This window comes from Anomalospiza imberbis, chromosome 5 (genome assembly GCF_031753505.1).
Source record: "Anomalospiza imberbis isolate Cuckoo-Finch-1a 21T00152 chromosome 5, ASM3175350v1, whole genome shotgun sequence".
NCBI classification, from domain to species: Eukaryota; Metazoa; Chordata; class Aves; order Passeriformes; family Viduidae; genus Anomalospiza; species Anomalospiza imberbis.
Window position 1 is genome coordinate 1,272,603 of NC_089685.1, and position 16,081 is coordinate 1,288,683.

The following is a 16,081-nucleotide window of genomic DNA, read 5'->3' on the forward strand; positions in this document are numbered from 1 at the left end:
TGTTTCCAGCTGAGCAGCCTGTAATTTTCATTTGTATTAAATACGAGTCTCGGAGAATGTGTTCAGAATTAAATGAATTTGTTTCCAGCTGAGCAGCCTGTAATTTTCATTTGTATTAAATACGAGTCTCAGAGAATGTGTTCTTGCATCTTTCGTTTGTAGCAATCTGAACAAAGCACAAACAACTCAATTTGCCATCTGGAACTGGCAAAAATGCCTCAAAATAAAACATTTTTTTCTTCAGGAAGAGCTCCCTGAGATGCCACATGTCCATATGGAAGGCAGAAGCCACGTGTCACCTAATTACCCTAAAAAAAACCCTCATTAACTGTAGATAAAATTAATTTATTTACAGTCTCTGTGGTTTTCAATTAATCCTATGAATTTAGCCACCCACATTTCCCCACAATCATTCTGCAACGCTTCCTGAAGGAAAAGATCATTAATGAAACAGCATTATCCTGTGGTTATTCCTACCTCCTGAAGCACAGCACTCTTCTCCAGATGCTGGAAAGGATTGGAGCCACTGCCTGAGGAAAAAGAGACCTCTCAGTTGAGGAAATGAACTCCTCACACACCCCAACAGGGCTGAACATGCAGGAACAGCCCCAACATTTTACCAAACCACCTCAAGCCAGTGACACTCCTCTTTGAATAACTGATGTTGGCCACCAACAGCTTTGAATCCACTTTCTTACGCGGTATATTCAGAGTTATAGAAAGAATAAAGGTAAAAAAAATAAAAAAAAAAAAAAAAAGGAGAGGAAGAAGAAATTTGTTTGCTATTTAAAATACCTTTAATTTAATACTTTTTATATACTTCATATTTTTAATACCTTTTAATACCTAAATGGCCTTCACATAAAACTATTTCCTTTTGCTGCTTTCCTAATCCACCTGTTTTGATTCCTTCAGGCACCAAAAGCACCGAAGGCATCAACACCAGAGCTGCAGATCAGGACGTCGAACTGAACTTTTCAGCCACATAAATCCCCCCACTTTTAAAGCCTCACTTCTGCTGCTGATCCTCTCCTCCCAGGCAGCAATCCCTCATCTCCAGCTCATTTTTCCCCCAGTTCTCACATCCCAAGCAGAAGGGAACTGAAAAAGGGAACAAACTCAAGCCCAGCTGGGCTCATTTGGAGCTCAGAGCAGCATCACTTATGGTAGGGAAACTGGATTTAACTTCCAGGCCTTTGGAAGGCACTTCCCAGGGACACCTCCCACTGTCCCAGGATGCTGGGGTCATAAATACTGAGAATTTTAGACTTTTAATTAGAAGTGTGTAACATCACAAAGTAAAAAACTTAGAGTTTAAAGTTTTAAAATACAATCATGGATATAAAGCTAAAATTAAAATTTTAGAACAGCAACTAGTCCTTCTTCTTTACCTTCTCCTTCATAAGTTTAAATAATGTTTTGTAATTAAACAAAAAAACACCACGTTACAAACTCCAGATAATTAGTTATTAAGTTAAAAGTAAAAATAATTTAAATATTATTTCTTAATTAAGCAATTTAAAAAACCTTATCTAAAAAAATAATTAACCACTTTATAACTTATGAATAAAATACTATAAAACTCACAACTTGCAGTATAAATAAAAAAGATGAAACATCTGAACCGAAGCACAAAATACCATCTCTAACACTTCAATCCCAACCTTAACAAAAACAGGAAAAAAACCCCAAAAACCAACACCAGGGTGCTCCAAGCTCTGTCCAGCCTAAATGACTGCAAAATGACTCAAAAGAGAAAAATGACTAAAAAGAGAAGTTTCTTTTCTTTACATACATCAGCTCACCGTTCAGGGTTAGGGTATTAAATGGGGTTTATTATACAATTACATGGGGGATGTATGTTACTATGTTATATAGGGTTTAGTATGTAAATACACGAAATCAACTCTCTCCCCATTTTCTGAGGGATGAAACATCTGCACTGAGCAGAGACAGGGATAAAATCCTCTCCAGAAATCAGCTGTGCAAAAAGGGAGAGCAAACAGACCCCAGTTCCTCTGGATTTGTCAGCAGAGGGGAGAAGGATTTTAGCAGTCGGTTCTCACAGCTGAAACACAAACACCCCACAGGAGCTGTGAGAGACGAGAGAGCGCAGAACCACGGGACGGGGTCGAAGGAGATTTAAGGATCATCCACTTCCACCTCCTGTCATCAGCAGGGACAATTTCCGCTATCCCAGCCCGCTCCAGCCGGCCCTTGGACACTTCCAGGCATCCGGGGGCAGCCACGGCTTCTCCGGGAATTCTATTTCAGCTCAGCATCTCCCTCACCTCAGCATCTCCCTCAGCTCAGCATCCCCTCAGCATCTCCCTCAGCTCAGCATCTCCTGCAGCTCAGCATCTCCCTCAGCTCAGCATCCCATCACCTCAGCATCCCCTCAGCTCAGCATCCCCTCAGCTCAGCATCTCCCTCAGCTCAACATCTCCCTCAGCTCAGCATCCCATCCCCTCAGCATCTCCCTCAGCTCAGCATCCCCTCACCTCAGCATCTCCCTCACCTCAGCATCTCCCTCAGCTCAGCATCCCCTCAGCTCAGCATCTCCCTCACCTCAGCATCTCCCTCAGCTCAGCATCTCCCTCAGCTCAGCATCCCATCACCTCAGCATCCCATCACCTCAGCATCCCCTCAGCTCAGCATCTCCCTCAGTTCAGCATCCCCTCACCTCAGCATCCCATCAGCATCTCCCTCACCTCAGCATCCCATCACCTCAGCATCCCCTCAGCTCAGCATCCCCTCAGCTCAGCATCTCCCTCACCTCAGCATCTCCCTCAGCTCAGCATCTCCCTCAGCTCAGCATCCCATCACCTCAGCATCCCATCACCTCAGCATCCCCTCAGCTCAGCATCTCCCTCAGTTCAGCATCCCCTCACCTCAGCATCCCATCAGCATCTCCCTCACCTCAGCATCCCATCACCTCAGCATCCCCTCAGCTCAGCATCTCCCTCACCTCAGCATCTCCCTCACCTCAGCATCTCCCTCACCTCAGCATCCCCTCACCTCAGCATCCCCTCACCTCAGCATCTCCCCCACCTCAGCAACCCCCTCAGCTCCAGCCCGACCCCGCTGTCACCCCAACACCCCCCTCACCTCAACCCCCGCTGTCACCCCAGCACACCTCAGCCCCCTCCTCGCCCCAGCCCCGCTCCCCTCGCCCCCGGCCCCCCCGTACCGGACTCCTCGTCCTTTTTATCGAACTTCTTGATCATGGCGGCCCCGCTCCCGCTCCCTCCGAGCGCCGCCGCCTCAGCTGCCCCGCCGGAAGCCCCGCCCCCGTCCCGCTGTTGATTGGGCAGCGGCGCTGTCAATCAACCACAGGGCCTTTCGCCTGGCCAAGCCACGCCCCCACCCGCGCGCTGAAGGGGCGGGGCCAGCGCGAGGGCGCGTCTTAAAGGAGCCGCGTCGTTGTTTTGTGAGGGGAGCGAGGTTCCGCCGGGCGGGCAGAGAGAGGAATAAATAGATAAATAAACCATCTCAAATAAACCATCTGCGCCGCTGGCCGGGAAACGGGAGCTCCCGTGGCGTGCACAAGGGATTGGCATCGAATTCACGTGGAATTCGAGTGACAGTCCCACCCTCTGGGGCCTTTGGCAAAGCCGGGGTAAGTCACAAGTGACTCCTGAGTAACTCGTACTTAATTCCCATGACAAACCAAGCATTGGGCCCCTTGGCAAAAAAAAATTAATTCCCACGTGTCTCACGTGTCAACAACAGAGTTAACTCTCGAGGTAAAAAAAAACTTTGTGCCCGTGGCAGAAAAAAAGGATTCCCGTTAATTTTCCAAGTAGCTCCTGCGTAAATCGTGTAATTCGCAAGGAACCCACGAGTCACACTCCAGACAAAACAATCATTTGAGCTTTTGGCAAAAAAAAAATAAGGATTCCCATTAATCTCCCAGGTAACTAACTCCCCTGTAACTCATGTGTAACTCACAATTAACTCACATGTAATTCCCAAGTAATTCCCATGTAACTCACGTGTCACCTGCGAGGAACTCCCACGTAATTCCCAGTCAATTCCCATGTCATTCCCATGTAACTCGTGTGTCACCTGCGAGGAACTCCCACGTAATTCCCAGTCAATTCCCATGTCATTCCCATGTAACTCACGTGTCACCTGCGAGGAACTCCCACGTAATTCCCAGTCAATTCCCATGTCATTCCCATGTAACTCGTGTGTCACCTGCGAGGAGCTCCCACGTAATTCCCAGTCAATTCCCATGTCATTCCCATGTAACTCGCGTGTCACCTGCGAGGAACTCCCACGTAATTCCCAGTCAATTCCCATGTCATTCCCATGTAACCCGCGTGTCACCTGCGAGGAACTCCCACGTAATTCCCAGTCAATTCCCAATCAATTCCCATGTAACTCACGTGTCACCTGCGAGGAACTCCCACATAATTCCCAGTCAATTCCCAATCAATTCCCATGTAACTCGTGTGTCCCTTGCGAGGAACTCCCACGTAATTCCCAGTCAATTCCCAATCAATTCCCATGTAACTCGCGTGTCACCTGCGAGGAACTCCCACGTAATTCCCAGTCAATTCCCATGTCATTCCCACGTAACTCACGTGTCACCTGCGAGGAACTCCCACGTAATTCCCAGTCAATTCCCATGTCATTCCCATGTAACTCACGTGTCACCTGCGAGGAACTCCCACGTAATTCCCAGTCAATTCCCATGTCATTCCCATGTAACTCACGTGTCACCTGCGAGGAACTCCCACGTAATTCCCAGTCAATTCCCATGTCATTCCCATGTAACTCACGTGTCACTTGCGAGGAACTCCCACGTAATTCCCAGTCAATTCCCATGTCATTCCCATGTAACTCACGTGTCACCTGCGAGGAACTCCCACGTAATTCCCAGTCAATTCCCATGTCATTCCCATGTAACTCGCGTGTCACCTGCGAGGAACTCCCACGTAATTCCCAGTCAATTCCCATGTCATTCCCATGTAACTCACGTGTCACCTGCGAGGAACTCCCACGTAATTCCCAGTCAATTCCCATGTCATTCCCATGTAACTCGTGTGTCCCTTGCGAGGAACTCCCACGTAATTCCCAGTCAATTCCCATGTCATTCCCATGTAACTCGTGTGTCACCTGCGAGGAACTCCCACGTAATTCCCAGTCAATTCCCATGTCATTCCCATGTAACTCGTGTGTCCCTTGCGAGGAACTCCCACGTAATTCCCAGTCAATTCCCAATCAATTCCCATGTAACTCACGTGTCACCTGCGAGGAACTCCCACGTAATTCCCAGTCAATTCCCATGTCATTCCCATGTAACTCGTGTGTCACTTGCGAGGAACTCCCACGTAATTCCCAGTCAATTCCCATGTCATTCCCATGTAACTCATGTGTCACCTGCGAGGAACTCCCACGTAATTCCCAGTCAATTCCAATGTCAATTCCCATGTAACTCGCGTGTCACCTGCGAGGAACTCCCACGTAATTCCCAGTCAATTCCCAATCAATTCCCATGTAACTCACGTGTCACCTGCGAGGAACTCCCACGTAATTCCCAGTCAATTCCCATGTCATTCCCATGTAACTCGCGTGTCACCTGCGAGGAACTCCCACGTAATTCCCAGTCAATTCCCATGTCATTCCCATGTAACTCATGTGTCACCTACGAGGAACTCCCACGTAATTCCCAGTCAATTCCCATGTCATTCCCATGTAACTCATGTGTCACCTGCGAGGAACTCCCACGTAATTCCCAGTCAATTCCCATGTCATTCCCATGTAACTCGTGTGTCACCTGCGAGGAACTCCCACGTAATTCCCAGTCAATTCCCAATCAATTCCCATGTAACTCGCGTGTCACCTGCGAGGAACTCCCACGTAATTCCCAGTCAATTCCCAATCAATTCCCATGTAACTCACGTGTCACCTGCGAGGAACTCCCACGTAATTCCCAGTCAATTCCCATGTCATTCCCATGTAACTCGCGTGTCACCTGCGAGGAACTCCCACGTAATTCCCAGTCAATTCCAATGTCAATTCCCATGTAACTCACGTGTCACCTGCGAGGAACTCCCACGTAATTCCCAGTCAATTCCCATGTCATTCCCATGTAACTCATGTGTCACCTACGAGGAACTCCCACGTAACTCCCAGTCAATTCCGAATCAATTCCCATGTAACTGGTGTGTCACCTGCGAGGAACTCCCACGTAATTCCCAGTCAATTCCCATGTCATTCCCATGTAACTCGCGTGTCACCTGCGAGGAACTCCCACGTAATTCCCAGTCAATTCCCATGTCATTCCCATGTAACTCACGTGTCCCTTGCGAGGAACTCCCACGTAACTCCCAGTCAATTCCCATGTCATTCCCATGTAACTCACGTGTCACCTGCGAGGAACTCCCACGTAATTCCCAGTCAATTCCCATGTCATTCCCATGTAACTCGTGTGTCACCTGTGAGGAACTCCCACGTAATTCCCAGTCAATTCCCAATCAATTCCCATGTAACTTGTGTGTCACCTGCGAGGAACTCCCACGTAATTCCCAGTCAATTCCCATGTCATTCCCATGTAACTCGCGTGTCACCTGTGAGGAACTCCCACGTAATTCCCAGTCAATTCCCAATCAATTCCCATGTAACTTGTGTGTCACCTGCGAGGAACTCCCACGTAATTCCCAGTCAATTCCCATGTCATTCCCATGTAACTCGCGTGTCACCTGTGAGGAACTCCCACGTAATTCCCAGTCAATTCCCAATCAATTCCCATGTAACTCGCGTGTCACCTGCGAGGAACTCCCACGTAATTCCCAGTCAATTCCCATGTCATTCCCATGTAACTCACGTGTCACCTGTGAGGAACTCCCACGTAATTCCCAGTCAATTCCCATGTCATTCCCACGTAACTCACGTGTCACCTGCGAGGAACTCCCACGTAACTCCCAGTCAATTCCCATGTCATTCCCATGTAACTCACGTGTCACCTGCGAGGAACTCCCACGTAATTCCCAGTCAATTCCCATGTCATTCCCACGTAACTCACGTGTCACCTGCGAGGAACTCCCACGTAATTCCCAGTCAATTCCCATGTCATTCCCATGTAACTCACGTGTCACCTGCGAGGAACTCCCACGTAATTCCCAGTCAATTCCCATGTCATTCCCATGTAACTCACGTGTCACCTGCGAGGAACTCCCACGTAATTCCCAGTCAATTCCCATGTCATTACCATGTAACTCGTTAGTCTTTTAACTTGTGTGCTCACAAAAAGGTCTACAGAGAGAACAAGGGAAATTTAAAGTTCCAAAGAAAGGAATGCAGCCATTCCTAACTATTCCTAAACTAAAGAGAGGTAAGGAAAGGCCCCACCAACCCTGAAGCTGAAGCAAACAGAAAAACTAAATCTTGGTTGTACACCCCACAGTACAACTACGCGACTAAAAATCTGCACAGGCTCGCAACATTTGAAATTTAAAATTTTAAAAATTGATAAAATTGATAAAACCGTTTAATGCGCATGCATATACCTTTTATGCGTATTCAACAAAATTAGGGGATAAAGTAAACTTAAGAATTTTCAAAGCTGCCCGCGTCCTCGAGGAGCACGTGTCCCGCACTAAAATAAATCACACCACCTTTACAACTTTTACGAGTTGTAGAGAGTCTTTTTTCCACAAATCAGATACTTACCTGTTATCAAATACCAATTACTGGTAGATATTTACAATAGAGACTTGACAGGGCAAGGGCCGTGTTTAGCCTCTGAAGGGGAGAAATGATGCCTCAGGTCTGGATTTTATATTTTCAGACTCTGAGCTGCTTTAGTGTGTGGGTCTGAGCTTCACATTATGGGATGGTGAGCTCTCTGCACAGAACAGGAGACAAAACCATTCCTGCTCCAGCTGGGCACCAAGGACAAATGATCCAAACCTCAGGCCCCGGAGCACAAACATGGGCTGAACCTCAGGCGGATCCAAGTCTGGGGTTTTGTTGCGTCAGATCCCACGTGTGACTCTTGAGTCCACGGAATATCCGTGTGGGGTTGGCACAGCACCCCTGGCCCCAGGGACAATCCAGCTTTTGGGGCCAGGTTTGGCTTTGGTCCCACCTGGGTCCTTCTCCAGAGGGTGCCGGGAAGCTCCGTAGGGAACACGGCGTCCGTCTGCGGAGCTCCATGTCCAGGACAAGGGACAGGACAAGAGGGGACAGCCTCAGGCTGTGCCAGGGGAGCTTTGGGGCGGATGCTGGGGACAATTCCTGCGTGGAAAGGCTTTCCAGGCATGGCAATGGGCTGCCCAAGGCAGGGGTGGAATTCCCATTCCTGGAGGGATTTCAGAGCCCCGTGGATGCGGCACCCGGGGCCGTGAGTGCGAGGCCTCAGGTTTGGCTTTTATATTTTCAGACTCTGAGCTGCTTTAGTGTGCGGGTCTGGGCTTCATATTATGGGATGGTGAGCTCTCTGCACAGAGCAGGAGACAAAACAATTCCTGCTCCAGCTGGGCACCAAGGACAAATGATCCAAACCTCAGGCCCAGGAGCACAAACAACGTGGGCTGGGGAGAGAAAAACAAGCAGGATGGGACTGCATGGGCTAAAGCTGGAATGGGACAATGAACTCCAACGTGCCAATGGAGCAGAGCTGATCCCAGTGAGAGCCCCCGGGAGCGCTCGTGCATTTTGGGACCATTTGGGTTCATCTTGGGTGCAGCCCTGGCTGGGCTCTGGTGCTGCCCAAGGTGGATCCATGAGGAGATCCTTGCAATAAATCCCTGCTTTGTTCTTCAACTCCATCCAGCTGTGGGAAATGACTTTGTAGAGAATTTTCCCAGTTTCATGGAGGGCTTATATGGTATACACTTGTATGTAAATTTCGGGATGAGAAATGTTGATTTAGGAATGTTATGGAATAGGATAGATATTGTTGAGAGACAAATGGAATTAGAAATAAGTTTTCAAGGATGGTTTTGTAAATAAGATTAGATATTTTGGAGAAAGGTAATTATGAAAGATGTAGTGTAGTAGGATTTCTGAGGGGTAATTTAAAATGATTGTTTTTAATGTATTAAACCAGTAATAAAACCAATTAATTAAGGTATTAAATGAATACATTATAAACATTTCTTAACCTAGCAACTTTTACCTCACCAATACTACGGTATGGTAAAAATTATATATTATATTTACATATTATTATATTATATTTGTGTATATTTACCCCACTATGGTGTGGTAAAAATGAATAGGGAAAGAAATGTTTATAATGTAATGTAATTAAGAAATAGTTATTTTCTGATTGTAATGGTGTGAATTATAACATTAGTATTGTTTTAATTTTTATGTGAGATTGAAAAGGGAATAAAAGTTTTGAAGATGTTTTTTAGTTGTTTCACTTTGGGGTTGGAAAAGGGTATATTTTGATAGATTTATTTTGGAACTGTTCCTCTTCCTGCAGGTGGCTGAGATTACAAAACCATGGCGAGGTGTTTTGTGTGAGAAAAAAGGGTTTTTTTGGAGAATAATGATGTGTTTGGGGTTTTTTTTTTTGAAGAGTGTCAGTGATCGTTTAAAGGGTTTTTTTGAGTTTTAAATGTTAAAGTTCTGGGAGATTTGATGTTATAGGTTTTCCACTGGGAAACTGGGAAAGAAGACTGGCAATGCTGCAAGACCTCAGATAAGATTTTATGGGATGACCCAAGGGATTTAGGAACTTCCATCGAAAAGCTGCCCCACTTTTCCCTTGTTTTTCCAAGTGGGAATTTTTTGCTGCATTCCAAACCCCAGTGACCAGGAAATTCAGAGCAAACTGGGGTTTTTCCAAGGGAAAATTTGAACTGGTTTGTCCGAATTCCCCGATATCAGCCTTGTTTCCATGGAACAGCGGATTTGTGCCCTGTGTGGGGAAAAATTCCAGTGGTTTTTCCTTGGAGCACAGGGTTGTAAGGGAAGGCTTTCGTTTTACTCCTCTAATCACCAGCAACAAATGGGCTTCTGAAACAAGGCGGGTACAGGATGGGTTTATTTCCCAGAATAAAATGTGAGATACATTATCTATTATCTATTATTTTAAGATATATTTATATATAATATATACTATATAACATATAAAATAAAATTTTATATATAATATATGTTATACATCTTATGCATATAATATATAGAATATATACTATATATTTTATATATATATTATATATATATAAATATATATTTATATATATATAATATATATATTATATATTATATAATATAATATATATAATATATAATATTATATATTATATAAAAATATAATATAATATAATATAATATAATATAATAATATAATATAATATAATATATAAATTTTATATCTTTTACATAATATGCATAATTATACATTTTTATATTATTGCTCAAATTAGATGTACTATATATTATATTACATATATGTATAGCACTTATTACATGCATTATTATAATATATAATAGGTATTCTATATTACAATGCAGTAAATGTTATATTTATCTTATTGTTTAGTAGAAATTATATTTTATTATATAGTATTATGTATTAAATATGTTATATATTATATATTATGTATAACATTAGATATATTACATATTGCAATGTATGATATGATATAATATAATATAATATAATATAATATAATTGATATGATATGATATGATATGATATATTATAATATATTATAATATATAATATATATTATAATATATATTATATTATATATAATATAATATACATATATTATATATAATAAATAATTATATAATATATATTGTATATTATTAATATAATATAATATAATATAATATAATATAATATAATATGATATATTATAATATGTTATATATTTTTTATATAATATATTATAGATATTATATATATTATATATTACAATATATTGTAATATATAATATGTTATAATTATATTATATATATTATAATATATTATAAATGTATAATATATTATATATAGAATATATATTATAATTTATATTATATTATATATATTATACATATATTATATATATAATAACAAATAATTATATAATATATAATATATAATATAATATAATATAATATAATATAATATAGTATCTGTATGATATATTCTAGATTCTTTTAATGTATGCAGTTATATATTACATGTCACATGTGTTATATATTGCATTGTATTATATAATGTTACATGATGCCATTTTAATCATCCCTGGGGGTGACTGTTTATCCCATATTTGCTGCTCTGGGTCTGCTCAGGAGCCCCAGCTTCTCCTGGAATTCAGATTTCCTTCTTGTCTCCTGGCTGGAGTTGTCCCACCCTGAACGTGGCCGGGGTGAGGTTGTGGTGTCACCTCTGGTGACATCCCCTTAATCCTCTGCTGAAGAGCTTTCAATAAAAAAAATCTTATTTTATCCTTTTAACTGCTCTCTCCACTGAGGTTACTCTGTCCGTCCTCACATTTTACTACACCCCCAAAGACGTGGTGGGGACAGAACCACGGAAACCCCCAAGTTTGGAGCCCCAACCTCTTTTTAGCGTCTCCCAACGCCCAGGAGCCTTCAGGAGAGGCTTTTCTGTGGGCGGGCAGCACAAGCAGGACGTTTCTCCCCAGGATTTATCATCCCAGGGTGGAGAGGGAAAAACAGCCATCCCACAGGGACAGGCTGTGGATGCTTCCCAGCCTTCCTCCCACTTCCAGAAGCTAAAAGCTGTTGCTGCCACGCTCCCAACTCTGCGTTCTCCACCTACAACTCGAGGTTTTGTAATCTCGGCCACCTGCAGGCAGGGGAATTGTTCCAAAACAAACCCCTAAACAAATCTCACAAACAAGTTTTTCCTGCCGTTTTTCTTCCTCTTTAACACATTGTTCCCTTCAAGTGCTTGTAGAGGTCAAGGAGAACATCACAGCTTTAATTCCAAGGGGAATATTTGGGTTTATTTACAAGTTTTTCCAGTGATTTAGCACAGGCTTATATTCAAGATTCCCAGCCTATCGTAATTCACAGCTCTTGACAGCAGAGCCAAGTGGAATTTGATAATTACTGACTTTAAAGATAAACTTTAAAGAGGAAAGATAAACTTTAAAAGGAAAGGGTTTCCCCAGCTGTCTGGAATTAATTATAGAAGGGGAAAATGAACCAAACCCCACGTGATGGACATTTATTTATTCCTAGAAACTGAGCCTGGAAAATCTTCCCCCTTCCTTCTCACCCTCAGAGAACGAAAAAAGGTCTGAATTCACTTTGTTTCAGGAGAAACCCTCTGGGAATGTTATTTGCAGGGGAAAGGGGATGTGTCCAAGCCTCCAGCGGGAATTTTCACAACCTCATGTTTTGTTCAGTGCTCTTCCTTCCTTGAATAATTTAATTGGATTAAATAAAGGCTTGGGACCGAAATCTGCTCATTCTCTTTGGGAAATGGCTGGCTCTCAAAAGCAGCCTCACATCTGAGAACTGGAAGTCCCCAGACCAGAAGCTGAGACCTAGAGCAACCCCGTGGCCAAAATCCCCCGGGTGGTTTCACAGCTGCTTTCCCCTCACACGGAAAAGGAGCTGAAGTTCCAAAAAAATCCCACCGGAGATCCCCTGAGCCGAGCACAGCCCACCCTGCTGCTCCTCTGCCTCCTGCTGGATTCCTCAGCCGTAAGGTCACACTTCTGACGCTCCAGCAGGGAGAGGTTTCCCTTGGAAAGCTCTGGAAAGGCTGGAATCTCTTCAGCCCGAGGCCATAAATGCTGCAGTGGCTCCTTCCCACAGCCTGGGTGTTCTGTTGGGCAGCAAAGACACCTCGTTTTTACCAATTCTGCCAAATTCCAGCCAAAAGAGGAAAACTGCCGTTGTAAAACTGTAGCAAGTGTTACATGCGGTGTATTTTAGCTTTTATGAGAGCTTGACATTGACTGCAATGCTTAGCACTGTATCTCCTCCTTCTCCTTCTCCTTCTCCTTCTCCTTCTCCTTCTCCTTCTCCTTCTCCTTCTCCTTCTCCTTCTCCTTCTCCTTCTCCTTCTCCTTCTCCTTCTCCTTCTCCTCCTCCTTCTCCTTCTCCCTCTCATCCTCCTCCTTCTCCTCCTCCTCTCATTAAAAAAAAAAAATTCATAATTCCCATAACACAAAATGTTGCCACTGGAATTTTTTCCTTTCTCCATCCCTCTTCATTTCCAAGGCAATATTTTGGCTTTTCCAGGTGCCTCCAAGCGCAATGTGCAGCGCTGCTCTGGGACAGAATCCAGGCCCAGCAACTGCTTCTTGCTGGATTAATAGCAGGTAATTAAAATGGAAGTAATTAACCTGATGGGAAACCATCCCAGGCTGCCAACCTGAGCTTTACAAACTGTTTTTTGGGATCATTTTCCCTGAGCACATGGAATTATCAAGGATTAATCACAAATACTTCTGAGAGGATGAACTCACATCCTGAGCTTTTATGTTTTATGCACTCTGTGCAGGAACCTGTGAGAGCTGATAAGAAATTAAGTAAGCCCTGCTTAAATCCTCACAGGAAAACAAAAGCTGATTAATTACTGGAGTTTGGACCATTCTGCTCCTTGAGGCACAGTTCTGGTTTCTGTTTCTGGAAAATGAATGCAAAGGAATATTTTTGCCCTGGAAGAAGATGGATCCTCATCCCTGGTGCCTTGAAACAAGGCATTTGTCTCCCTTTGGACACTGGGCTAATCTCTACTCCTGACTTAAAATCCAGCTTTTTTTTTACCCAGAAATCTCCAGTTCAAGAGTCATATCCAAGACCACAACCCTTCCATGAGCAGCATCCACGGAGAAACCTGGAACTCCCCAACCACTTCCACTTGTGGTGCTGCATCCCCCCAGCTTCCCCTTCCTTGGAGCTGCTGGGGGGCCTCAGGAATTCCCACCGGGATGGTGAAGTGTCCCTTGACCAAACCAGCTGGGCAGGGAACATCCCTTGACCACACTAGGTACTTGTGCATGGAAAACGTGGGAGAATTGTCCTTATCAAGAGCCCCAGTTGCCTGAGCAAGGCGAGGAACGAATCCCTTATTTCCTGAAGGCTTTGGAATACCACAGCCTGGAATCATCCCAAGTGAAAAAGTACCATTGTTAGCAGAGCTTTGAAAAAAACCTCTCCTGTAATTCCCAGCTTGGGTGGTACGCAGTGTGGAAACTTCCTGCTTACTTATGGGAAATCATGGAGACACAGAATGACTTGGAAAGGATCTTAAGGATCATCCAGTGCCACCCCATCCACGGTCACCTCCCACTGTCCCAGGCTGCTCCAGCCCCAGGGTCCAGCCTGGCCTTGGACATTCCAGGGATCCAGGGGCAGCCCCAGCTGCTCTGGCAATTCCAGCCCAGCCAGGAATTCCTAATTCCCAAGATCCCATCCATCCCTGCCCTCTGGCAGTGGGAGCCATTCCCTGTGTCCTGTCCCTGCAGGCCTTGTCCCCAGTCCCTCTGCAGCTCTCCTGGAGCCCCTTTAGGGGCTGGAATGTGCTGGAAGCTCTCCCTGGATCTGTCCCTTCTCCAGGGGAGCACCTGGAGAACAAGGACACAGGGAATGCTTTCCACTGCCAGAGGGTAGGGATGGATGGGATCTTGAGAATTGGGAATTCCTGGCTGGGCTGGGATTGCCAGAGCAGCTGGGGCTGCCCTGGATCCCTGCAATGCCCAAGGCCAGGCTGGACCCTGGGGCTGGAGCAGCCTGGGACAGTGGGAGGTGTCCCTGCCATGGCAGGGGTGGAAAAAGCTGATTTTAAGATCCCTTCCCACCCAAACTTTTCCATAATTCTATAAAATTTACATTAAAACCTGGTTTTGCCAATACCACTGATGGTGGCAGTGACGAGACAGTGGTGATAACCCAGCCCAAAAATTGCTTCTCAGACCTTCAAAGCACTTCAAAAGAGACAACCCCTAATGCATGAGCTTGGATGTGGGGTGGTGAATTCCTTTGGAAATCCGGATGCTGTGTCCAGCCCTTGGTGTTCTCCCTGCCCCAAGGGAGGGATGCTTTAGGATCACATCCTTGTCCTGGTGCTGGATGGGAAGGATCCTTTGGTGCTGTGCCTCAGGGAGTGCACGAAGGGCTCCCTGAGACAGGGACCTGGCAAGGCTTGGTGGGATGATCCTACAGATCAGCCTGTCAGGGAAAATTCCCCGTCTGACCACCCCGGAGCTGCTCTGGAACTCACAATCCCTGAGCTGGGAATTCCTTCCCAGCTCCACCCCACACTCACAGGGTCAGACCACTCACTCCACGTTTCCCACGGCAGCGCCTCAGATGTCCCAGCCCTTAAAATAATTCAATCTCAGTGCAATAATTAAAAAATAAAACCACAGCTCGAGCTGGTGCCTCTCAGGAGGCAAAGGACACCCTGGGTTTGCACACCCTCACAGCCCAAGCATGGAAAATTCTGGATTCCTCAGCTCCCGCCATGGCTCCGAGTGTCCGGTCACTTGGCTGGACCACAGCTCCCTGTCCCTTTGCTGGTCAGTGCCAGCTCATGTCCTCTTGTCACCCCCCAGAGCTTGACCAGCCACGTGCACTGAGTGTATTCCTCAACAGCCAGTCGTTCCCTAGCTCAGGTTTTTCATGGAAAGGCTCGAGGATTTCCATGGAAAGGTATTGTGAAAATGTGCCCTTCCCAGGGATCACAACCCTCCAATCTGACTAGTGTAAACTCTCACCCAGGTTTGCTTATCTTCTGGAAGATTAGCAGCTGCAGGGCTCATTTCCATCAGCAGCACCAAACCCTCACCTGGAAATTTCAGATTGGATTTTTTACGTCTTTTGAAGGAATTCTTGAGAAGAAAGGCAAAGTCTTCCCAGACCGAGTTTTCTTTACCACAAGCTGAGAGGATCACGCCCGGCTCTTGCACAAACTGCTATGAACCCTGCCCTGCTGACTGTTTTTTATATCTCTCACCCTCTGGCGTTCCAGCCCATCCAGAGTACAGCCACAAGCATCACCAGGTAACTGTGGGGACCTGGGGTGGTCCTCAGCTGGAATGCAACTGTGGGGATGCTTTGTTTCTTCTTTCTTCAACATCTCAATGTTGAATTTTTACTCGTTTTGTTTTGTTTTTTTGTTAGGGTCGGGATTAAATG

The 16,081-nt window shown here is 44.9% G+C and overlaps 1 protein-coding gene across 2 annotated transcripts in view; it reads right to left on the bottom strand.

Moving 5' to 3' along the window:
- Positions 1 to 3,288, bottom strand: part of COPG2 (COPI coat complex subunit gamma 2) — a 25,540-nt gene extending 22,252 nt beyond the window's left edge. For both annotated transcript variants that reach the window (XM_068189347.1, XM_068189346.1), the window contains exons 1-2: positions 3,191 to 3,288; positions 478 to 530 (exon numbers count right to left, since the gene is read on the bottom strand). In XM_068189347.1, coding sequence (XP_068045448.1) covers positions 478 to 530; positions 3,191 to 3,227 — 90 coding nt within the window. In that variant the 5' untranslated portion in view covers positions 3,228 to 3,288. The remainder of the gene's footprint in view (positions 1 to 477; positions 531 to 3,190) is intronic.
- Between the last annotated feature and the right edge of the window lie 12,793 nt (positions 3,289 to 16,081).